Below are 26,479 nucleotides of genomic sequence, written 5' to 3'. Positions count from 1 at the left end.
AATGGCGGAGTCCGCATGAGTATTAAACAAAAGGTCCCCAAAGGGTAGATCAACCAAACTTTCTATGATATTTTCGGGAAAAACAGGATCACGGAGCCAGGCATGGCGACGGAGAACCACAGAAGTGGCCATAGCACGGCCTAGAGCATCAGCGACCTCCAAACACGCACGAGGTATAAATGCGGCCAACTCCCTACCATTGAACATCTGGCTCCGTAGGTCAGCATGGGTACTCATGACAAATGAGAAAGAAGAGACTCCATAGAGTCCCACTGGAAGTAGCCCTGGTCAAGACACACAACGTGTTAAGCACCCGCAAGGCAGCGCTAGAAGAAGCGAAGATATTACGCCCCTATGAATCCAACCACTGGGCCTCCCGAGACAGAGGAAACAACACCATAGTCAAACACGGAAAGGCATTCCGCATGCGGAAAGAGAAAAAACTGACTCAGGCGCGCCGGGTGGGACTTATGCATCCTCGCTGACGTCACAAACGTGGACGACGTCAGGGCGAAGTCACGTGGTGCCGTCCCCCCGGCACGCAGGGATACTGTGGCAAAATCTTTTTTCGGATCCAGTCTCACGCCTGGGGATAATTCTACGTTAAGGAATCTGCGGCTAGTAGTCTCTATCAGATACACTGGTACACTATTGGCAATTTTTTTTTTTTTTACCACCGGTTACGTTACACAAGGACACATTCATTTTTTGGTGGGCATGGGGAGATAAAGTGATTGGCCCAGAATCACAGGATGTGGACGCGACCCTGAGGTTCAAACCTTGGTTTCCAGCACCAAAGTCTGCAATCTAGCCATCAGACCACATGCTCTAATCTATCACATCCACTACTCATGAAGCAATCCCTAAGCACAATACTGAAAAGGAAAAAAGAAGAAAAGGGATGTGGGGAGAGGTTGTCTGGCCTGCTCCAGTCAGCCCTGCACACCTCACCCATGGGCCACCCTCAATCGCCAGTATGCAACGCAAGCTAGCAACTCGCCCTCAGGAAGTTCTCAGCTCTGTTCACCATCCCAGAAATGGAATGTGTGCGCCCCTGACACGCAAGGCCACCACCCTGCAAAGAAGCAAAAGAGTGGCCACAGTGGTTGAGCCAGACACCAACTCAAACCACTTCCTGTTCCGGCGTCTCCTCCACTACATCCATAGCACTTGCGTTCAAGTCAGAGGCTGTCACCAACGCCAACTCCTGCTCCAACCTCTGTTGCTCCAGGTCCAGAATGCCATCTTGCCTGGCCACCACTCGAGAAGTAGATCTGGAGGTCCCGCCACCCCAGTCAGTTTGAGAGGTGGGGGTAAGGGGGAGGGGTGCAGGGTTCGACACCGTGCTCGACCCTGGGGCTGTGAAATGGGCCAGCTTGGTTTGCTGGGTGCCTCTGTGGCCTATCCTTCCCCATGGAGGGCTCTCTCCGGAGGGAACAACCTGCTGGATCTGCCCCGCAGGGCGGTTAGGTGGCACCAACCACCGCCCGGGCCCGCTTGGATCCCCGGTCCCTCAGTGGTGTACAGGTCCACAGTCCTTGAGGAGGAATTTCTCGAGAATCTCTCGCGCTGAAACAAGGTGGAATATCGCTCCAGTAGATGAAGAGGTCAGTCTGCGCCCCCAACAGTGGGGAGTTCCCGCGGCCCCAAGCCAACAATTTACGCAGGGTACACAGGGGGCAGGAAATCTGGAGTAGAAGATGTTGTGTGCAGAAACACAATAGTCATCAGGCGGTATGGCTTATTGTTGTCAATATCAGCAATAATGGCCCCCAAAGCAGAGCACAGTAAAAAAACGCACCAGCTGGGCAAGAGGGCCATTTAGGACCCCATGTAGGGAGTGTGAGTCTGGAGCAGCACAGACAGAGAATAGGGTCCCCGTGAGGCCACACCCACGGCGGGTGATGACGCAGAGCCTCTTATCCCACTGCCTTCAGGGTGCTGTGACACCCCATGGGCACTGATCATCTCCCACTCAACCCTACACCAAGAAACCAACCGTAGTGGTTCTGTCTCACCTCAATAAACAACCCAGCATTTGTAAAGTGTGAACTAATCACCCCATAGGATCTCAAGGCGCTGGGGGCCGTCAGGAAGATCTAGCATGCTATCGTCACAGTGCTGGGCTAACTTGCTGCCAGTGCCGAGTATTGAGCCGTGATCCCGGTGTTCCGGAGCCAGTTACCCCAGCCGCTGCGCCACACCTCTTCCTGGTATGGGACCAGTTATCTCCAGCAATTGGTGGGCAGATAGATCTCGGGACAGTCCTAGGACCCTCAGACAGTTCAGAGCGCGAAGGAGTAACAATGAGATGTGCCTGCTCTTAAAGCCACAGAGGTCGCGGGTGCTAAGACCAGGATCCCTACAAGCAACCTGCAACACGCACCAGTCGACCCAAAGGTGGGGCCTTTCCAGGAAATCAAACGACGGGAGTCTGGCGCACAGTTAACTCCAAGCAGTTTGGAAACCACAGCAGTAGCTGGATGAGCTCCGCTGCAGGGTATAGGCAATCACCGGTGGAAAAGGCCTTATCAGGAGAATGGAAGGTCAAGGTGAAAGCTGAACAGTTAGAGAAAACTCATCAGTGATCCAGAAGAGAGGCTGTGTGGCAACGTACAGCTATCTCGAGGTGCCCTCCCTCGTGTCACAGGCCTAGCAGGGTGAGAGTGCTCCTGGCAAGTAATCCAGGCACAGCGAGGGGGAGTCAAGCAGCAGAGGCATCAATGTCTTTACTCGTCCCCAATGCTCACCACACAGTCCGAAGGGCAGATGTCATGTGGGCAGCAATCAACAGCACCAGCACACAAGCAAGGGGGCAGGGCGTCCCTAGAGCTCAAGAGTAGGGTGCCCTATGTAGTACCTCTATCGTCGCCCAGCCACAAGTGTGTCTGGCCGAGGTTGCCGCAGCCTTCCGCTGCAACAAGCCTGATTTCAGACGCAGCCAGTGTTGCTAGATTGGGCCATTTCCCACACAAATGGGTGATATTCTTTCAATTTTGGGGGGAAATAACTCTCCTGGCAGGTGGCAGAAACATGGGCTTTACTTAGCCCTGTGTGTGCAAAATCTCAGAGGGGGGCAGCGCAGCCAACGAAAAATCCTGCAGAGCGCCCAGATTCAGCAGAGCAGGGCGTCAATCTGATAAAACGCGAAAGTACCACCTAGGACAGCCCTGCTAAGAACTTCTACCGCGCGGCTTTTAGACCTTGGCCGTCGGCGGGATGAGAGACTTGGCGTTCGATGTGCGACTTGGTTAGAGACAATTTCATATCGCAAGTGTCACATATCATAGTGTACACTGCCATTTCGAGTTGAATCAAGTCACTCAAAAGACGATGAACTTATGAAAGAAATACTGTGCTGATTGTTGGGATAATTTAATATATTTTGTCCACATAACGTTCTTCCATCTGAAATGCTGGATACTTCTATTTTGAAAGCCTATCATATTGCTGCCAAATTTTAGACTATACGCTGCTGCACTAGCGCAATCCGAGCATCTGCCCTGAGGAAGCCCAACCTGGGCGAAATGCGTTGGCTGATTGTCCGATCATCATGTATCAAGAATACGTTTGAGGATGCAATAAAAGTGATTTGTGTATATCATTGAAGGACTATCACTTGTTTTGTGAAAAATTGTACAAATATTCCTCTTGTTGCCTCTCTATTCTCTCATTGGGTGGAGGACTGTCCTCTGCTGCTGTGACAGAAGATCCTCTTGAAGAGGCAGTCAGATCGGAGGATCGATGGCCAGATGTAATAGCTCGGGATACCATACTCTTCGTGCCCAATCCAGAGCCACAAGAATGACCTGGGCCCGGTCGCGCTTGATCTTCAGCAATCTGGGCAGAACTGGTGTAGGTAGAAGGGTGGATAGAAGACAGCAACTCTGCTCGCGATGAAAAGCGCTGCCGAGCGAGTGCAGCCTTGGAAATTTCAACACTCAGAACCGCTGACATTGTGAGTTCTCTTCGGTGGCGAATAGATCTAACCAAGTCTCTCCCTAATGCTGCAAGAGACCTTGCACCGCTTCAGAGTGAAGATGCCATTCGTGATCCTGCGCATGAGTTTATCCGCCCTGGCGTTCAGTGAACCTACCAGGTGTTGAACCACCAGGTATATGCCCTGATGTTCCAGCAATTTCCAGAGGTGAAGAACCTCTTTATATAGGGTCCACGACCCCACCCTCCCTGTTTGTTGCAGTACCACATGGCAGTGGTGTTGTCTGTGAACACCTGCACTTCTCTTCCCCAGACAGAGGGAAGGAATGCCTTGAGTGCAGGATGAATCGACCGGAGCTCCAGAAGGTTGATGTGGACCCTGTACTCCACTGGAGACCAGAGGACTCTGATCTCCACCTCCCCCATGTGGCCGCCCCATCACAGAAGCGATGCATTTGTCACCACTGTGACATCTGGTTGAGGTAGGGAGAGGGATCTGCCGTTGACCCAACACTGGTTCGTGAGCCACCACTGCAATTGTCGTGCAGTGCCCTCCGAGATCTGAATGCAATCAGAGAATCCCCTGATGCTGTGCCCACTGGATCTTCAGGTCCCACTGCAGAGCCCGCCTATGCCACCTGGATGCAGGAGGCCATGAGACCCAGCAGCCGCAGGGTCATTCTGACCGAAACACAGGACGGTGCTGAAAGATCGGAATCATAGCCTGAATATCCTGGACTCTCTGCTCAGGAGGACAGACCCGAAACTGCATTGAGTCCAGAACCGCTCCGATGAAGAGGAGCTTCTGAGAGGGAGTCAGGTCTGACTTCGGCACATTAATAGAGCACCCCAGAAAAACGCAGGAGGTCCGCCGTAGTCTGGAGGTGGGAGATGACAGGCTGGGGTGAGCCCGCCTTCAACAGCCAGTCGTTGAGATAGGGGAAGACTGGAACCCCTGATCTGAGCAGATGAGTTGCGACCACCGCCATAATTTTCGTGAACACCCGAGAAGCGCTGGTAAGGCCAAAGGGGAGCACAGTAAACTGAAAGTGCTCGTGGCCTACGGTAAATAGCAGGTAACGCCGGTGGGCCGGCAGGACGGAGATGTGAAAATAAGCATCCTGCAAGTCAACGCTACCATCCAGTCTCCAGGGTCGAGGGCAGACATAACCTGAGCTAGAGTCAACATTTTGAAATTCTCTTTCCGGAGGAAGCGGTTGACGTTCCTGAGATCCAAGATAGGACGCAGGCCTTTGTCCTTCTTGCGCATCAAAAAGTAGTGGGAATAGCAACCACGGCCTACTTCTGGGGCAGGAACTCGGTCGATGGCCCCCTTGGCCAAGAGACGCAACTTCCTGTTGGAAAAGGCACAGATGATCCTCGAACATGCAATGTACTGAGGTGGCATTGTGGCGGGTAGTCTTGAAGGGGAGGGAGTAGCCCCTTCGGATATCTGCAAAACCCACCTTTGGATGTGATGGTGCGCCATTGGGAGAGGTGATGACGAATCCTGGCTAAAGCACTTCTGTCAGGAAGTTAGTCCTGACAGCCACAGTATGGAGTTGGAGGTTGAGGGCATTGCCGCCCTACGCAACATCACTGCATAACTTGCACCCTCCTCCATAGGCACGGTAGGATTGAGCATGCCAAGTTCAGGAGAGGTGTCAAGACCGCTGGCATCCCCTAGTTCCTCTGCCCAGTCCGGGTCATACTCACACTGAGCTGTGAGAGGGTCCTCAGACCCCTCCCAGTCCTTCCATTCCTTCTCAGGCTGATGTACAGGCCGAAAATAAGGAGGCCGGACATAGGGGAAGAAAGACCCCATCGGCTTTGAGCGACGCCGTTCCGGCTCCCGGTCCATGCTGGGGCTGAAACAGGGGGCAGCATTGTCCGGTGCCACGGGAGACGTCTGAGGTGGTGCCGGTGGGGTTGACTTCGGTGGAGGTGGAACAAGGTCTACCGGCGTTGACTGGGATCCAGGCCTGGATCCTTGGGGGCACTGCGGTGCCGAAGCCGACAGCAATGCCGGAGCCGCCGACAGTGAAGAGTGAGGACCTCCAGTCAGACCTGGGGGCCTGAAGGAGCGCCGGTGGGGCCAGACAGCCCAAAGAGGCGGGCCATGGCTGACGGGAAGTTCAGCAGTCGCCGACTAACCCGGAAAGGGCAAGTAGGCCTGGTGGCTACACCGTAGGCCCGCCGGAGCCACGGGAGGCACCCCCGCACGCTCAGCCGCGGACGGGAAGTCGTCTAGCGATGACGCTTCTTCGGCTTCTTGTGCTTCGCCTTACCTGACCCAGAGTACGAAGAATTTGATCCAGAAAAACGATGGTGATGGCTCTGCGACCGGTCCCTCAACCTCATACCGGACCATGACGCGGCGCGGAGCAGACTGCCGGACTTCCAGCAACTTTCAGGACCGCTCCAGCAAAGTCTTCGGCACCATGTCCGGCAGTCGGGGCACGACTTGGGGTCGTGGTCGCGCCCCAGGCAGTAGAGACACACGCGGTGTGAATTCGTCACCGACATCATTCGGTGGCAGTCTCCACAAGACTTGAAACCGGGTATCCCTACGACACCAGGTGTGGATCGACACGAAAAAAAGAGACAAAAAGCCTCAAAAACACAGACAAAAAATTACTTTGGGTACTACTGTCTCTGGACCTGAACTTGCTGGCGCGGAAAAAGAAAGAACTGACGTTAGCACGCGAGGGCGGCGTCTAAGTAGCTGCCGGGACGTCATCTTGGCGACCACAACGCCAACAACGGATGCGGACCCGCACGACGCCACCTTCCGACGCGCAGGGATACTGCTGACTAAAATTTTCCCGATCCAGTCTGATGCCGGGGGGTAATATTAAGGTAAGGAATCTATCACTATGTGTTTCTTTCAGATACAATACATACAATAAAACATCCTTATAAGACATCATAAAATGTATACATGGGAACCATAGACATTTTCCATAAATATGCGCAATTCATTATATCAAGATAACAATTTGCTCCTTAGATGCCAGGTTGCACATAAAAATAAGTCACTGAAAACAACTGAACTTCAAGTATTATGGTTTAACCTCTTTATGCTGTAAAACACATAACAGGCGGTATATCGGCACAATCCACTTTTTTCCAGTGAACCCCAAACTGAACAAAACAAGCCAAGTAGTTCCTTCTGTGATAAGTACGCAGGACAACAATCTGAAGTCGGAGAAGGACTGGTAGTAAGTTAGCAGTACGTAAAACCTCTTAAAGGTAAGATTCGGTACTTGAATTTTATGTAAACAAGTTTTCCCGAATATGGAATAATGTCATATGTGGCATGCAAAAAGTAATTAATAATATCTCCCGCTCTCTCAGAGCAGTACCAAAATTCCATGACACACAACCAAAAAAGTGCCTTAAAAAGAGAACCTGCACTCCTAGTGACAGAGCTTGGTTTAGCTCGCATCTCTTGGAATACCAATCTTGACAACGACAATTTTATGTAATTAATCCACGATGTGGCACACTCTTGATGCAGGGCTGGATGTTCTTGTAAGCATGATCTGTATGGAGCCAATTCCTCGGTCTACCACATTTATAATTGTACTACCCTTGATACAATTAACTGGAGAAAATGCCCAATAGCCTTAATTTATAGTGAGCGAGGTTTCTTTTCCTTTGTTTCTGCTAGTTATTTGCATCCTTGATAGTGGGCATCGAGGCTGCCACTTATATTTTTAATTGGTCTTCTGCTGGAGATCCCTAGTGAAGCGCTGAATGTAAAACTGCATGATAAGGAAGCCAAACAATGTATTAATATTGAAAGGCATCCTGATGAACCTGTATTTTAACTTACAATTCTCTATGTCAATTGCCACAATTTTGCAAGTCATTGGTGACCACAGTAAAACAGACTGAGGAGGGGCTAGGATTTGCAAAGATGTCCAAGTGTATAACACTAAGTGCTGAGGGGGACAATTCATTCCACTTGATCTTTTGTTGGGGTTTGATTTTCAAGACAGCCTTTTCCTTTCGTGAACTCGCTTGGCACATAGGCAAGATCCTTTTTCTGTAGTTAAGTGAGCTATGAAACGCCCTTCCTAATGATATAAGAGACCAGAAGACATGACAAGTCATTCGAAGACTTCACAGGAGGAAACGTTTATCAAAGGACCAGCATATTAATGACTGATCAGCCAAGGAGAGGCTTTGCAAATCAAAATAATAAAATGTTCTACTTCCAAGCTAAATGAGAATAATGACAGCTTTACAGGTTACGTAAAGCAAACTCTATAAACCGTATCAGAATGAAAAAAGCTGAGAAAAGGCACCACTGTGATTATAGATCCTCGCCCAACAAACTAGAAAATAAACCACTTGACAATGTAAAGCATTTTTGAATAGTACATAACCCAAAAAATATAAGTGGTGTCACAACTGCAGTATTTAAAGGTACATGCTTCAAATGACCACTCCTAGACTTTGCTTTTCTTTCTCAGAGTACAAATTGTAATACGTATTGAAGCAAAAATGGTATAAAAGTATTGAATTTTAAAACGAATGTGAAAAGGAAAAAAACTCTCCTTATCCTACTAGCACATCTTTAAGCTTACCAAAAATGAAAACATTATCTATTGAAACATATTCTGGTTCTCCCACACATGTATAGATATTCTAAGGTTTATTAATATTAAAATTCCATAATAAAGACATTTGGTTTAGCGTACATTATAAATGACATCACATCTAGGCACTTGTGCAGGTTACAAGTTCATGAAAGGCACCTAATAAAAAGGAAAGAGATGTCAAGATCAGAAGTTTTCAAAGACAATATAATCATTCAACAGGCACTCTTTGCTGAGACTGCACTCAAATGAGGAACTTTAGTATCTTGCACTTTGGAAACAGTATACACGAGTCCATTGAGAACACTCATGTGTTTCACATCTCCTAAGAAACAAATTGCTAGGCAGAAAAATAAGTTACTTACCTTCGGTAATGCATTATCTGCTAGAGACAGTCTAGCTGCAGAATTCTCCCCAGGCGCCAGACTGGATCTGGATGTTTTTCAGGAGTACTTTCGCTATCTAGGGGACAGCGTCATACGACTAAGTAATGGCGTTGATTCCAGTTGCACGTTAGGGGAATCCTACAAGTCCCCTCCGGCGCACTGACGCCAATTTATTCTATGAAACCTTTGCGCCACCACGCAGAGCTACTATAGAAACTTCTATTGGCTTCGGATTGCTAACTACATATTTCATCGCGCTCCCTGACTCCTGCACTACATGCGTGCAGCGCTAATGCTGAAATTGAATTTTTAAGCCGCATCTGCGCTTCTGTGGCGTTTTAATAGTAATTTGCTGTGTTTCTTACCTGTGCTCACTGCCCGCAGACCCGCATTTTAAATTGTGCCCTTTCACCGCTTGTAGAGCGGAGCCCCCTCGTGGCTCTCCTCCCATACCGGCGACGCTTGGCCGCCATATTGGGGGTGGAGGCTCTCAGCGCGCCACTTCCAGCAGCGCTCTAGTCTCCGGTTGGAGTACAGGTGAGGCTGTATTTAGGGCGAGCCTTTAGTGCAGCTCGTCCTTCGGATTGCTAACTACATATTTCATCGCGCTCCCTGACTCCTGCACTACATGCGTGCAGCGCTAATGCTGAAATTGAATTTTTAAGCCGCATCTGCGCTTCTGTGGCGTTTTAATAGTCATTTGCTGTGTTTCTTACCTGTGCTCACTGCCCGCAGACCCGCATTTTAAATTGTGCCCTTTCACCGCTTGTAGAGCGGAGCCCCCTCGTGGCTCTCCTCCCATACCGGCGACGCTTGGCCGCCATATTGGGGGTGGAGGCTCTCAGCGCGCCACTTCCAGCAGCGCTCTAGTCTCCGGTTGGAGTACAGGTGAGGCTGTATTTAAAGTTCGCCCTCGGCGCGCAGCGGGGGCGCCTGACTCGCGCCTGAGTCGAGCCAGAGTCTGCCCGTCTGCGCCCATCAGCGTCCCGGAGGCGTACGAGGCGGCAGGCAGGCCTGGCCGACATTTTTCGCATATGTTGCTGTGTACGTGAACATCATGTTGCACTATTCGGGTTCGGATTTGCGCTCCTGGCAACACACTACCGGTTCCTGCTGCAGGGTGTTTCCTGCCCGCCACAAGGGCAAGCATTGCTGCCCTGAGTGTGGTTGGCGCCCGCAGAAACATCTGGGCGGGGCTCCGCAGAGGGTGGCGATAAGCGCTAAATATTTGGGCCTGATGCTCAATACTAGATCGCTGGGCCGCCATGCTCTGGACATATTCGATCTTCTGGAGTCAGAAAAACCCCTGTTTTTGATGCTCACTGAGACGTGGCTCGGTGAGGCCTCCAACCCTGATATCGCTACTGCTCTCCCGCCCGAGTATAACATCTTTAGGCAGGACAGGCTGAAGGGGCGTGGAGGGGGGGTTGCACTGATAGTAAAGAAATCGGTCACCTGTTCCATCATCCCCACGGACGCTATTAAGGATTGTGAATCCCTCGCCTTTGCAATTGCCCTTTCACCACATCAATCGATGAAGGGTTTCTTAGTCTACCGGCCGCCAGGGCCTTTGGGCTCTTTTTTTGAAGAGTTCCAGTCGGTGACGTCCTCTGTGTTACTCACGGCGGAGCATTGTATTGTCGCCGGGGACTTTAACGTCCATATGGACGTGGACACGGATGCCGATGCAATTAAACTGCTGGAGGTCACAGCCCCGCTGGGACTGGTTCCCTATCATGTTGGTCCGACCCATGAGAAGGGACATACTCTTGACTTGACCTTCTCTTCATTCCCTATAGAGATGTTGGCTCCTATCCAGGTGCTTTGGTCTGACCACAGATTGGTGAAATTTTATTTCCCAGAAGTAAGGAAGCCTCTCGCTGCCTCCCGGCAGACCTCCGTAGGGTTTAGGGTACTCCATCGGATTACTCCGGAACTGTTGGCGCAGGCTTGTGCAGACCATCCCTGTGTGTTAACTGGGAACTTGGAGGAGGACGTGGAGCGTTTGCAGGTTTGGCTCTCAGAGAGACTTAATGATCTTGCTCCCCTGAGACCCTTCCGCAAACCTGGAAAAGGCGCATCTGCCCCTTGGTTTACGGAAGCATTAGCAGCTTCACGGCGGCAATGCAAGGTGGCGGAAAGAGCATGGCGCGTGAATTACGACGCGATGGCGAAACTCGCCTACAGGTCTATGGCGAAAGCTTACCATCGGAACATCCTCGCGGAGAAGAAGGTCTATTTCGCGAGAAAAATTGAAGCGGCCTCCAATTCCTGTAGGGAGCTTTTTGCCATTGTGCGGGAGTTTACAACATCTCGCGCTGCACCAACCCAGACCCCCCCCCCTGAGCCTTGGGTCAGGGCGATTGCGGACTTTTTCACCTCCAAGATCCAGCGGATCCAGGACTCCTTTCAGGTGCTGGAGTCTGAGATGCCAGGTCGGGTGGAGAATGCCATTGTTACTCGACCGAATGCAGGTGGGGCTCTGGCAGTTTTCCCTCCTATCTCGCTGACCGCTTCATTTGACCTGTTGGCCGGGCTCAAATCAGGCTCCCCTCGGGATGCCTGTCCCGCAAAATTTCTGGCTAGAATGGCAGCTGTCATTAATCCACTCGTGAACCCCCTGCTGAACCGTTCTCTTGCACAGGGTGTGGTTCCCCAGTCCTGGAAGCAGGCTATGATTATTCCCCTGCTGAAAAAGCCTGGCTTGGATGTGGAGGTGCTGGCGAATTATCGACCTATATCGCTTCTGCCGGCTTTTGCAAAGGTCACTGAAAAGCATGTCCATAAGGTGCTTGCCGATTACCTGGAGTCCCACAACCTACTGCACCCCACCCAGTCGGGTTTCCGCACCAATCTTAGCACCGAGACGGCTCTCCTGGAAGTCTCGGAGGCGATAAAGGAGGTGCTGGATTCGGGCGGGAGAGCGATGCTGGTGATGTTAGATCTGTCGGCGGCCTTCGACACCGTCCCTCATGAGGGTCTTCTTGCAAGACTCTCTGAGATTGGTCTCCAAGGGACGGTGCTCCAGTGGTTTCGATCTTTCCTGGCAGGCCGTCGACAAACGGTCTGGGCTTCGGCTTGCTCCGCCGAGATGTTGCCATTGGGTGTCGGAGTTCCTCAGGGCTCTGTCCTGAGCCCAACTTTATTTAACATCTTCATGACCCCTCTGGCGGCACTGGCGGAGTCTTTTGGGGCCCAGATCGTTTCTTACGCCGATGACACCCAGCTCCTCTTCACCTGCGAAAGGGGTGCGGACTTCGATGGAGGTAGGATCCAGGGTTGCCTTGAGGCTGTATTTCTATGGTTCCATCACAACAGCCTCAAGTGCAACTCGGATAAATCCGAGGTCCTCTTTTTCGGGTGCAGTACGGATCCGGACTGGAAAGTGTGGTGGCCTGAGAACATGTTTCCACCAGCATGTTCGTCCCTGGTAGCTAAAAACCTTGGGATCAAGATCGATAATGGCCTCACACTACGCTCACAGGTTATCGGTCTCACTGGGACCTGCTTCGGGTTACTCCGGATGCTACGCAAGTTCCTTCCCCTGCTATCGGAGGAACATAGGAAGATCACGGTGCAGGCGATTATAGGTTCGAGAATTGACTATTCCAACGTCCTGTATCTCGGCCTGCCAGAATACCTGCTTCAACGGCTACAGGTTGTCCAGAATTCGGCAGCACGTGCTATCTTTGGACTATCTCGCCGTGCTAGAGCCTCAGGCCTCTTGGAGGCCCTGCACTGGCTCCCTGTCCGGAAGCGGATAATCTTTAAGACTCTCACTCTGGCACACAAAGCCTTGCACGCCTCCGGAGCAATATATCTTCAGAAAAGGCTGACCTTTTACCGTCCTGCCAGGTCGCTTAGGTCTGAAGCCCTGTCCCTTGCGGTGGTTCCTCGTGTGAAGAGAGCCCGCATCGGTGGCCGCTCTTTCAAACTATTAGCGCCTCAGCTTTGGAATAAACTGCCTTTGCCCCTGCGCAGCATTCCCAATCTATTGGCCTTTAGGAAAGGACTCAAAACCTGGCTTTTTATCTCTTAGTTCTGGCCCCTAGTTAGGTTTTTTTCTTCCTCTCTGGTTTCTTCTTATGTTATCTCCCTGTTGTGTTAGTGTGCAATTTAAAGCGTCGGGACACTCTTCTGAGTAGCCGTACGCTATACAAAACTTTTATAACATAACATAACATAACAAACTGGCTGTGGAAACAGTGTGCCAACAAAGATCAATGTATCTTTGAAACAATTACTAGAAAACAGAAGGAATATGCTACTTACCAGTATGCATCTGTTCTTGGCATGTAGGGCTGCTGACATTTATATCTATGCATAGATCGCCGCCTAGTGCTGGGTCCGGATGATTGCACATTGTTGTCCTGGAAGAGTCTTCGAAGTATCACGAGATAGGTGGCTCCTCCCCTGGACTACAGTGCGCATGGGCATCCACTCCATGCTCAGATTGTTTTTCACCATTGTGGCAGAGATGGAGTATGATACAGTAAGTGATGACCATGCTTGAGAATAAAACTGAGTGCTACAGCTGCGACAGGCACCGGGGAGGAGGGTGGGCGATATAAATGTCAGCAGCCCTACATGCCAAGAACAGATGCATACTGGTAAGTAGCATATTCCGTTCGAGACATGTGGGATGCTGAATTTATATCTATGCATAGGATAAATAGTAGTACCCTCCCTAGCGGCGGTTGCCCGTGCCAGCTGCAGCAGTCTGAAAAAGAGTTCTTAGAACAGCTTGACCTACAACAGCTTGCTGTTTTGAGTGTACGCAGTAGTGTTTGGTGAATGTGTGTATGGTGGTCCATGTGGCTGCTCTACATATGTCCTTTAGAGGAATGTTACCTAGGAAAGCCATGGATGCCCCTAACTTGCGTGTGGAATGCGCTCTTGGGGGAACTGTTAATGTGCGTTTAGCCTTTTGATAACAGATTTGTATGCACTTAACAATCCATCTGGCTATACCTGACTTTGAAATTGGGTTGCCCTTGTGCTGTGGAGAGAAGGCAACAAACAGTTTTTCTGAAATCTTTAGTCCTGTCTATGTAATACAGGAGAGCCCTCTTAACATCTAGTGTGTGTAGTGCTCTGTCTGCTACTGAATCAGGATTTGGGAAAATACTGGTAGTTCAATAGTTTGGTTAATGTGGAACTGTGACACCACCTTGGGCATAAACTTAGGGTTGGTACGCAGCACTACCCTATTAGCATGAATTTGAATGAAAGGCTCTTAAATAGTGAGGGCTTGCAGCTCACTAACCCGTCTGAGCTACATGATCGCCACCAGAAAAGCCACTTTCCATGTGAGAAATTGTATCTCACAAGAGTGAAGAGGTTCAAATGGTGGACCCATGAGCCTGGTGAGGACTACGTTGAGGTTCCAGACAGGCGAAGGCGGGTGTCTTGGAGGAATGACCCTTTTGAGTCCTTCCATAAAAGCTTTAATGGCCTGCACTCTGAAAAGGGAGAGGTGCTGTCTATTTTGAAGATAAGCGGCCATTGCAGCCAAGTGTATCCTGATAGAACTATACGCTAGATTGCATCTGTATAGGTGCAGCAAGTAACATATGATGTTTTGCGTGGAAGCATCCAGTGGATTAATGTTATTATTGGAACAGTAGATGACAAAATGCTTCCATTTTGCCGCATAGCATGCCCTTGTGGTAGGCAGTCTAGCTTCCTTGATGATGTCCATACAGTCAGGGGGCAGGTTTAGATAGCCAAACTCTATGACCTCAGGAGCCAGATTGCAAGGTTCAACTGTTGCGGATCTGGGTGCTGAATGTCTCCATGGCTCTGAGTGAGGAGACTGGGTGAGAATTTTAGACGCTGGTGGGGCACCACTGAAAGTTCTAGAAACGTGGTGTACCAGGCTTGCCTCGCCCACGTTGGAGCAACTAGGATGAGTGTCATGGAGTGCTGCCTCAGTTTGCGCGCCACCAGCGGTATGAGTGGTGCTGGAGGAAAGGCGTACGCAAATTTGTTCGACCAGTTCATCCATATCGCATTGCCCTGAGACTGCGGGTGTGGGAACCTGGCGGCGAAGGTGGGGCATTTTGCGTTTTCTGGTGTGGCAAATAGGTCTACCTCTGGATGACCCCACTGCTGAAAATATGGTTGGAGCACTGAGGGATGTATCTCCCACTCGTGCATCTGATGGCTGTGTCTGCTGAGCAGGTCCGCCATCTGGTTGTCCCTGCCTGGGAGGTGTTCCGCCATGAGGAACATGTTCCTCTGAATGGCCCACTCAATATGCACTGTGCTAAGTGTGACAATTGTGGAGAGTGTGTCCCTCCCTGCTTCTGAATGTAATACATTGCAGTCATGTTGTCCGTCCGTGTAAGCACGACTTTGTTGCAGAGATGCAACTTGAATGCCTTCATCGCCATGAAGATTGCCATCAATTACAGGAGGTTGATGTGCAACCGCTTTTGCTGTGTGGTCCACAGTCCCTGCACAGTATAATGGAGGACATGAGCTCCCCAGCCCTGGAGAGATGCGTCCGCTGTCAGCACCACCTGTGGTACAGGCTCCTGGAACGGTCGTCCCTTGCAAAGGTTTTGTGTGTTCCACCAATGCAGAGAGTTGTATGCACGACCGGTCACCAACACTAGGTCTTTCAGTTGTCCCTGAGCCTGGTTCCACTGGCGTGCCAAGCATTCTTGAAGCGGACGCATGTGCAGCCTCGCGTGAGGGACTATAAAGATGCAGGAGGCCATCATGCCTATTCGTTGCATGAACACTTGCGCTGGGAGTGAGTGTTGTGGCTTGAATTTTTGAATCAGCACCTGCATGCTGTTGACTCTCGCTGAGTTTGGTTGCGCTGTGGCAGTGAGAGTGTTTATTTCCGCGCCTAGGTACTGTTGTACAGGGGCGGGTTGAAGATGAGACTTCGGGTAATTTAGTTAAAATCCTAGACTGTGTAGGAGGTGAATTGTGCGGGACATGTGGCTGGCACACTGCTGGGCCGATTTTGCTTGGACAAGCCAGTCGTCTAGATACGGATAGACATGGATGTGCTGTCTCCGAAGATGCGCGGCCACTGTAGCTAAGCATTTTGTAAACACTCTGGGGGCAGTAGTGACCCCGAAAGGCAGGACCTTGAACTGGTAATGCTGGTTGTTGATGGTGAACCTGAGATACTTCCTGTGATTGGGGTGCATGGGAATGTGGAAATAGGCATCCTTCAGATCTAGGGTTGCTAGGAAATCTCCCTGACTGAGCAGTGGCAGAACTTGCTGTAAAGTGATCATGTGAAAGTGTTCTGACAGGATGTATTGGTTTAAGGGTCTGAGGTCTAGAATGGGCCTGAGAGACCCGTCTTTTTTGGGGATTAAGAAGTACAGTGAATACACCCCTGTACCCTGTTGGTCTAAAGGCACGAGTTCTATGGCCCCTTTTTGCAGCATGGAGATGACTTCTTGCTGCAATAAGTGCATGTGCTCTGCGGACATAGGACGGTGCCTTGGGGGTATGTTGGGTGGAGTGGATGTTAATTCTAGACAATAGCCGTGACGTATATGTTGTCTCACCCACCAGTCCGTGGTAATGCTTTCCCAGACTGGCAGGAACTGCTGAAGTCTCCCCCTGACTGGTGTGGTATGGTCGGGGGGCAGTGACAAGACGTCACTGTTTGTTAGTGGCGGAGGATCTGGTATTATTATTTCCACGTCCTCTGCCTTTGGCGCTGTTCCCACGGTATCCACCCCTATTGTTCTTGTTATAGGTGGATTGTGTGCTTCCCTTGGTGTATTGGGCTTGTTGCGATGCTTGGCCTCTAGAAGCTCCCCTGTTACTGGAGCGACGAAAGGAACTGCCCCTGAATTGTTGAGACTGCAGAGCTCCCATGGATTTTGCAGTTTCAGTGTCCTTTTTAATCTTTTCTAGAGTGGTGTCTACCTCAGGACCAAACAGGAAGTTAGGGTTAACTGGCTGATTAAGTAGAGTAGTTTGGATTTCCGACTTGAAACCAGAGATGCAGAGCCAGGCATGCCGTCTAAGCATTACGCTAGTGTTTATAGCCCTAGCCGCAGTGTCAGCTGCATCTAACGCACACTTAATGGACGTGTTGGAGATCAACTTCCCTTCTTGTATAAGCATTTCTGCTCCCTCCTTATAAGCATCTGGCAGGTGTTGCAGTAGCTGCTCTAACGTGTCATAATGTGTCCTGTCATATCTTGCTAACAGGCCTTGAGTATTGGAGATCCTTTAAATATTAGCTGCTTGAGCCGCTACACTTTTCCCAGAAGCTTCTAAGATCTTGGATTCTTTGTCCGGAGGAGAAGCATCACCAGTTGTTTGAGAGTTTGCTCTTTTGCGAGCATTAGCCACCACTAAGGAGTCCAAGGGGAGTTGGCCCGTGATATACGTAGGGTCCACTGGCGCAGGCCGGTACTTCCTTTCAATTCTGGGGTTTACCACCCTCGCTTTAGTGGGCTCTTCGAAAATGTCGCTAGTATGTTTGAGCACACCCTTGAGCATAGGCAGAGTTTTTACAGATCTTTCTGACGTTGAGAACGTATCAAAAAGAAAGTCTTCCTCCACAGGGTCAGCATGCATGTCGACATCGTGGTTAAGGGCTGCCCTTTCAATTAGTGCTTTAAACGCAGCAGTGTCTTCAGTAGGCGAAGTTTTGACTGCATATGACTGAGTGTCAGGGGTGGTGTGTGGTTCATCAGACTCAACAGTGTCAGCCCATGGCTGGGACTCATCCTGATCTGTGTCAATGGGATAGCTAAACTGGTCCTCATTGTCCCCTTCCTCCACATCCTCAGTGACTGGTGTGGGTGAGTAGGTATAGTCTTGCCCATATGGCTGTATGGGTTCAAAAAGGATAGGAGAGGTAGTAGAGACTCTTTTTCTTTAGTGGTATTCTGTAAGGCTCCATATGAGTTTCAGGCCTGATTTTTCGTTTGTAAACGGTGAGTCGGCCTGATTCGGAGTCGATGTACAATTTCGACTGTTCGTCGTAGGTCGGTGGCTGGAACAGAACGTCTTCGGTTCGAGGCTGAGTGGTTGCAGCTACGGATGGTGACTTGGAGGTGTCGGTAGCCTTTGGGAGTTGGACAGCCTTAGGTCGTGCCGTCGGTGGCAGGCCGTATTTGATCGGCGCCGAAAGCATCGGTGATGGACCGACCTGCTTTGAAGACTTTGACTTCGATCCGACCGACTCAGACTGGTCAGTGTGCTTGTGGGTCTTTGTCGACTCGATCCATTGCTGCGCAGCAGGTACGCTTGTGGGCTTCGAGGAGGTCTGTTCCTTCGTGCCGAGGGTGGATTTCGGCTCAACGGCCTTGACTAGTTGCGGCTTCTGAATCTTCGGATCTATGGCTTTTTGTGCCTTGAGTCCATTGGAAGAGTCGCCATCTTTGGAGCCGGGCTTCGACGTCGACGTGAGCGTGACGTGTTTAACAGCAGACAAAGGCTTTGTCGCTCCGATCTTCAGGTTGACGCCCCCTGTCGACCCCGAGGAGTCGAGCACACGTTTTGACTTGGTAGGTTCCGAATTCTTCGAGCCGATGGTTGTTGTCAACACTTTCGGTTTCGATTTTGTGTCTTTATGTTTCGGTTTCGACTGTTCCACTGATTGTGGCCGTTCGACCGATGGCTCATTGGAAATGTTCTTAGTCAGGCCTTGAAGCGGGACTAGAGAACGTGGATGAAGATCTTGGCTAAGGCCTTCCGGCGATGCCTCGACCTGAGCCGTGGAAGAGTCTGTATGGGGCCCCGCTACTGTGGTTGGGCCTAGCTCCTCGCTTGAGTTGTCGTCGACGGCTCAGAGAGGTTGTGCGTCGTCTCCTACCTCGAAGACGTCTTCATCATGGACGTAGAGTTCTCCCTCGTCCTCTTCGTAATGGGAGTCTTGCTCCGATGCGGGATCCGAGTGCTGAGCAGGATCCTCTTCTCGTACACCCTCCTCGTCGTCACCCCCGGAGATGTTTTCAGGATCGGGTGCCGAGTCCCGCGCCGACTGTCGTGCAGCGCATCAAAGACGAAGAGTTTTCTTCGATCTGAATTTCGAACAGGCCATGCAGCTGGCCTTGTCGTGGTCCGGTGAGAGACATTTATTGCACACCGGGTGCACATCGATGTGAGGGTATTTCCAGTTGCAAACGGGGCAGCGCTTGAACGGACTTCGTTCCATCGTCGATGGGGCCTTTAGCGTCGAAAGGCAATCTGTCTTCGACGACTTGTCTGAAGAACTGGAAACAAGTGTAAGGCACCGAACGAAAGACAATACCGACGCCCCGAAGGCCTTTTGGCCTTGAGAAAGAGTATTTATATATATTCCGAACTTGAGTTAAGAAAGTACATCCGAACCCAATGGCGGAAAAAAACAATCTGAGCATGGAGGGGATGCCCATGCGCACTGTAGTCCAGGGGAGGAGCCACCTATCTCGTGATACTTCGAAGACTCTTCCAGGACAACAATGTGCAATCATCCGGACCCAACACTAGGCGGCGATCTCTGCATAGATATAAATTCAGCAGCCCACATGCCTCGAACATGAATGATATCCAATACCAAGACAAAATCTACAAGGTAAGACCACGTGGCTCTTGAATCACAGAGCTAGATGAAAGAACGCTCACTGGTGTATAAAACCAGTGCTGAAAAGATCCATAAGGAAAGATCAAATGGTACGATGAAGCACATATATACTTTAAACAAACCGACCACCGATGTGAAAACCAGGATTGTAAAAGGAAATACATCTTACACTACAAATCCTTCGCAGAGTGGGGAGGATGGGGAGGACTTTAAGGAATCTGGGGCTAGACTGTCTCTACCAGATAATTTGTTATCAAATGTAAGTAACTTGCTCATCTGATAGAGACATCTGGCAGCAAATTCTTTAACTTTTGAATTAAATACCATAGCTATATACACTCACAGGAGGGTCGGCGTACTAATATTACAAAAGTTCTGAGAGAGAATTAGCCAGCCAAAATTAACCATAGACAAAACATACGTAGGAAATGGAAGAAAAAGAGCATGAGCTCCGTTTAAAAACTGTGGCAAGGACCACATGAAAAGTGAATAAAACAACCCTACAGGCAAGGAAAATAAACATGCCCCAAGGGCAGCTGGCTAGCACGGTCAAAAGACATCAACAGTAGGACAGTGGTACATGACTCAAAGGGTGAAATGAGCTTATGGAGTAGAAGGGCCATAGGCAATAACGAATAACCAGTAAACTAGTTTCCTACACCAGTAAGGAAGTATTCAAGGAACCGGTCCTAAGAAAACCAGAAAAATAAGTTCTAGAACTCATCTACATTAGAGCTTAGATGAATAAACACCTTCTTCAAAAAGTCGGAAAGACCAATCCAAGAACAAAAACTGATGCAAATAAAAGTCTATCCTTGGCGAAAAAGTAATTAGGAAAAATGACCACTACAAGGGTCCCACACACATAGATCCTGTAGGGACATAAATAATGAGCAAACAATGCTCATATCTATATAGCTCATACTTTATGCACATATATAGATCGATACTCATAATACTATATATATAGCTACAAGATATGACATACATTCAGAGATAAAACTACAGTTAAGAAAAAAAGCAAACCACAACTCATGGTAGCATTTGCAAAAATAGAACACATATTCTGTCTTATTGCAAATGGCAAAGCTTTATCTAAATATGCACCACACGGATACATTACACCTGTTTTTATGCCACATACCCTGGGGGGATTAGCATTAAGATAATGCCAACTGGTCAGAAGTATCCTGAGAGACTCTTACTATCATCAGCCTAAAATAAAACAGAAAAATGAAAACTTGCCAACAGCAAACACTTACGACCACACTAGGCCCAAAAGGTCAAAAATAAGAGCAACCCAACCCATGGAAATCTCAAGAGGAGATATCCAGTTGGAATACTGGACTGCAAGGAATACTGGACAGAACCGAAATCTGACCGCAGAACAGTCAAGGGGAAATATATATATATATATATATATATATATATATATATACACACTTTAAGATAAAATTTGCACAAACCTTTTGCACAGCAACCATAAAACAATGTTAGGATATATGTTTTTGCACTTTAACATCTATTACTTTGTACTGTCTAAATGTCTAAACAGTGAACTATTGATAATTCTTGACAAATTAGTTTACTGTTTGTGTTGGGTTTGGGATTTATCCCTCTTATTTGTCTATAGCGCAAAACCTGTATTTATACAGTGATTTACACAACAGACATTGATATGTCTTGGATTTATGCGCGAAAAACAATTTCCCAAGACAGTATTTCTTCAGTTTCTTTTGTCACATGATCTTGCAATAGATTGTGGGTGTGCACCATTAAGCATAGATATAAAATTACAACATGGTTGAAGCGATCCGCATGTGAACAAGGGCTCTCGAGCCCGAAACGCGTCATTGCTGTTTTTTACCTGAAAAAAAGAAATAACATCTTCACCAGTTCCAGTGGTTCATCTCCTGCTCCGCCGGTCCTCGTAATTGGAAGTGGTTGTGGAGTTTTCGCGCACATATATATATATATATATATATATATATATATATACACACACACAACACGCGCGCATATGAACAAGTTACTTACCTTCTGTAACAATGTATCTGTAAGAGACATATGTAGTTATAGATTGCTTACCTTTAGAATTACTCCCAGGCGTCAATCTGGACCCGGAGAATTTTTTTTAGATGTATAACTGCGCGTCGGTAGGTGGCTGTCCACTCCGCGTTGGTGGGATAACGCCACGGTGTCTACTTAGATGCTGCCCCTGCGCACTGACATAATTTCTGACACTACTTTCCACGCCAGAAGTGCAGAGCCATGCAAAACACTGACCACTGATGCACATAACTCTGGTCCTGGAAGGGAGTTCCAATCCCTAGAAGTAAAGTCCCAGAACGGGCAGGATGGGTAGGGCGGTAAGGAATCTTTAACTACATATGTCTCTTACAGATACATCGTTACTGAAGGTAAGTACCTTCTTTATCTGAAAGAAACTGTAGTTATAGATTCCATACCTTTAGAATAGATACCACAGCAATGCCAGCCCCGGAGGTGGATAGGCAAACCAAGGTCACTCCAGAAAGTCCTGGTGAACAGAACGGCCAAAGTTGCCGGATTTCCGGACTTGGCTGTCCAAGAAATAATGTTCGGTGAATGTGTGCAGAGATGCCCAAGTGGCCGCCTGACAGATGTCTAGGAGTGGGACTCCACACCCCAAGGCAGTAGTAGCTGCTGTCACCCGGGTGGAGTGGGTGCGCAGTCCCACCGGGGCTTCCTTCTTTGGCAAGGAGTAGCAGATTTTAATGCATAGGAAAATCCATCGAGAGATAGTGTGTTTATGTACTGCCCGACCTTTCTTAGCCCCCACATATCTGAAAACAAGCATTTACAATGCAACGGTTTCGCCTTTGGAAAAGTTTGAGCTATTGGCATTGTAAATGACAACATTTGTATTTATGTGTTGGTTTTGAAAACAGATAAATAAATGGCATTGTCCTTTACATTGCCAATAGCTCTAACTTTTCCAAAGGCGAAACCGTTGCATTGTAAATGCTTGTTCTTCCTTCCTTTGTTCTCCCCTCTCTCCCGTCATTCGGGGCGGGAGAGGACACGGACGGCGGGAGGGGGTGGGAGAGGACACGGACGGCGGGAAACGTGCACAGGACAGCGAGGGGGGGGGCGGAAAGGCACACGGAGGGGGCGGGAATGGACAGACTTTCAGTGAAAGGGGAGGGAACGGGAAAAAACGTAACTCCGCCCTGGGAAAAAATCTCGGGAACGCCCCCGAATCTGGTCCGGCCTTGACGGACAGATCCGGCACTCAATGGCTAGCCTCCATTTATGGAGCTAGCCAATGAGAGCCGGGGGACGTCCCCGAAGTCCTTATGGTCAACATAGGATTTCAGCTGCGCAGAGCGCAGCCTTCGGCAGGCGAAACCCAAAAAGCATATTGGGTGTATACCAAGACCAAGTATTGAACTGCTCTAATGTATAAAATACATGTTATTGCTTCAGTAACAACCATCCAACACCACTAACTGTTGCACAATATTTAGCTTTTAGCTTGAGAACACACACCTCCTAAACTGCACAAAATGTATACAAAAGTCAATTTACTGTTTCACTAGTAACACCTCAACTGAGCACCCACTGAAATAATTGTACATGAAATATAGTTTAATACTGCAGTGGCAGCTACCTCCTCTGTATAAACTGCACACATGGCAGCAAAATGAATATTATTTTTTTTCACTGGCACCCAACACCTCATCATAAACCGCACTAATCGCACCAAAATGTAATTTCTTAGTTGACTGACGTCTTCGCCTAATAATAAACTGCACGAATTTAAGCAAAATATTTAGTTTTTTTGTTTTCACTAACTAATATATAACAATTACGTGCACGAATTGTTTATATGTTTCATTGCCAACCAAAATGTGAGAATCAGAATACCAGCAGCTAAATGTGTCAGGACATGTCAGGGCCTTTTCAGTGCACACAGAGAGGTAGGAAGACCTGTCCTGTTTCTTGGTTAGGATTCTTGAGTTGTATTTTACACACTCTTACTGCCTCTCAGCACCAAGATACTGTCGAAATACCCTGATAGCAACCATAACCTGCACCCACTGTAACCAAATAGAGTGTATTGTTCCACTGACAACTGTCACCGAAAAGTGAATGGCACAAACCAGAACAAAGCCGATAATGTACTATTTCACTGACGACCATTTCACAGGGTGCACTGTTTGAAACAACAAAGCAACATATATTCCTTAGTGTTTCACTAGAAACACCTAATAAAATGAACGGATTTGAGTAAAAATATAGTTTATATTTTAAGATAAAACGAGGCCCGAAATCAAACTTCACAAATTGGAAGAAACCCTGTGGATTACCGTTTCATGGACAGCCATCGTCTGCTTTTAATTAAACTGCACTTTTTAAAAATTAATTTAGGGACACTATCTTGGGCTATTTTTAATGCTCTTACTGCTAAAAAACAGATAAATTGTACTGACTTTTATTTCAGCGATAGCTAAAAGCAGGAAATACTAATTTACGTAAACATGTGTTGTATTTAATAACGTTCGATGTACATGTGTTTTTTTATTTCGCTCAAAGTCATATAATGTAATAAACTTGGCTAAACAGAAATGCGTGGTCTGCTATTTCAGTGTCCACTAAGAACAATAAATTGCCCTTATTCTGATATACATACTTTATTCTTTCACGAATATCCGGTGTCTGAATAACTGCAGTTACGCAAGAAAATGTACATACAATATGTATTGATTGCCATGCAACAGATGCGAAAGAACTTCGGCTTTTCTAAGAGAATCGCATTCACATTCATTTCCAGAAAATGTCAGAGTGACATTGCTTTCTTACACCAGATCCACTGATAAAGGTTGCCCCGGAACAAAAGCCCAAAGTAAAAGCAATTGAGTTCCAGAAAAGTCTTGTAATATGTGTGGCGGTCGCAAAGTTTCAATGTTTGAATTTGTCCGGAGCGTGTAGCACGGGCGAGAATAGAAAGGCGCCTGGGAGGGCAGATGGGAGATCAAAGGCATGCCTCCCTGCACATAAATCGCCGGCACTTGAGCGAGTTGTAGTGCACATAATTTATACTTGATGAAATTCAGGAATCGCGGCGCCACCCCTGTTGTTACCTCCGTGGCGTCTGACGACATGTGCCAGTGTGTGGGGAGGCTTCTCCAAGCACATATTAACCGAGGCACTGTTTGCATGTCAAGCGCAGTGTCGTGGTGTGCACTTGTCAAACTTCACATGGGATTCAGAAACCCTCAGCCCAGAGGAAAGCTCTCCGGACGCGATGTGATTACGGGAATCATTCTGAGAGTTGCAATGAAATACGCCGAGTGCGCGCACATCATGTCCACACACAGCTATAATCACACACGCGAAACACACATACCATATAAAAACACAAACCCCACACATACCATGCACAAACACACACTGCGCACACACATATCCCATGTACACACCATGCACACACCACGCAAACACGACCATTTCATACACACACCGCACACACATACACACAGACACACCCCACATCACGCACTCACATACCGTGTATACAGCCTCCATGTGAACCCACGCATCTGCCTTGCTCGTCAGTTTCTTACCATGAGCTGTAATGGGATTTGGCAAAAGCGCCCCGTTCTATCTTCCAGACAGATGCAGCTGCCCCAGTCATGTCCATGAGAAGGATAAAAGCCCTCACCTGCGAAGGATGACTTCCAGAAGTGCGCGCCCTGAGGCTGCTCCTTGGCGCAGTACACGCCGCCGCTCCAGCCGTTCGCCAGGGTCCACGACTGGTAGCCGTCCATGGGGATGTATGCCTCGTGCCTGGGCTCGCCCGGCCCGAAGCCGGACACCACGTCGATGTACCCGGGCATGGGCTGGTAGGGCCCGGGGTACCCCGGGAAGTAGGAGACTTCCTTGGCCCGCGAGGATCCCTCGCTGCCCTGCGCGCTCGCCCCGCTGCCCAAGGCGGGCACGTCCATGTACTTCTCCACCGGGAAGGCGCCATGAGGCGAGGGCTTCAGGGCGCTTTGCTGCACCCCCACCCCGTGCGACATGCGGCAGCTGTAGTATCCGTACCCAAAGTGGTAGCCATAGCCCAGGGAGGGCGCGCCGGCCCCATCCTTGCCGGAGTCCAAGCGCGCAGCGCCGGACGACCTCCCCGGGCCGGAGAAGGCGAAGCCAGATGTTGCTCGGCCAGCGGTGGGCCCGAAGACGTTGGGGGAGGCGAGGAAGCCCCGGGCCTGGCCGCTGGAAGAGGTGCCCTCCGCTCGGAGCCCGTCCATGTCCCTCTCAGGGGCCTGCGCACGGCTCTCTCCTCCACCCCCGGCCAGGCATGGCAGAGCCAGGCATCCCCCCAAGCAGGTTAGGTCACCGCGGTGCGGTGATAAAAACTAACCTCCAGCCAGAGGGAGGGAGAGGGGAGTAGGAGGAATGTGTGCGCAGCGTGCCAAGTGCAAGGCCATTGGCCGTCTGAGGCAACGTGGTCCTGAAGCGCTTGGGAATCTCTGCCCTCAACCCCCAACACAAGGTGATCTGGGCCCACTCCCCTGCGCACAGGCCCTCCTGCAAGAGGAGTCTGCCCCCAACCCACTATCCAACACTGAGGCCTCCAGCACTCTGCCCCCCCTCGCCCCCAACTACCACCGGCCATCACAAGGAGGGCTCTTGCCTCCAGCACAAGGACTACCCACATCCGGCATATACTTCTGACGATTTTATCAGATTTCAGAGCCTATTTTCCCTTCACTGTAAGGTACGAACCCTTGCACGAGCTACAGATACATCTACGTGTTTCCCATCAACTCACTTTCTACACGGACGGCGGGAGAGGACACGGACGGCGGGAGGAGGGCGGGAGAAGACACGGACGGCGGGAGGAGGGCGGGAGAAGACACGGACGGCGGGAGGGGGCGGGAGAAGACACGGACGGCGGGAGGAGGGCGGGAGAAGGGCGGGAGAAGACACGGACGGCGGGAGGG

The 26,479-nt window shown here is 49.4% G+C and overlaps 1 protein-coding gene and 1 pseudogene across 5 annotated transcripts in view; both read right to left on the bottom strand.

Moving 5' to 3' along the window:
• The window catches only part of UBAP2 (ubiquitin associated protein 2), a 1,803,012-nt gene that overhangs the window by 30,772 nt on the left and 1,745,761 nt on the right, over window positions 1–26,479 (bottom strand). The window contains exon 28 of one of the 5 annotated variants that reach the window (XM_078674721.1): window positions 8,649–8,705. The exons of the other annotated variants lie outside the window; for them this stretch is intronic. Coding sequence (XP_078530847.1) covers window positions 8,685–8,705 — 21 coding nt within the window. The 3' untranslated portion in view covers window positions 8,649–8,684. The remainder of the gene's footprint in view (window positions 1–8,648; window positions 8,706–26,479) is intronic. 5 annotated transcript variants of the gene reach the window in all.
• Window positions 25,062–25,783, bottom strand: LOC144819283 (homeobox protein Hox-D13 pseudogene; annotated as a pseudogene).

This window comes from Lissotriton helveticus, chromosome 2_1 (genome assembly GCF_964261635.1).
Source record: "Lissotriton helveticus chromosome 2_1, aLisHel1.1, whole genome shotgun sequence".
Lineage (NCBI taxonomy): Eukaryota > Metazoa > Chordata > Amphibia > Caudata > Salamandridae > Lissotriton > Lissotriton helveticus.
The sequence above is the reverse complement of the archived record's forward strand: the minus strand, read 5'-3'. Positions and strand labels throughout refer to the sequence as shown.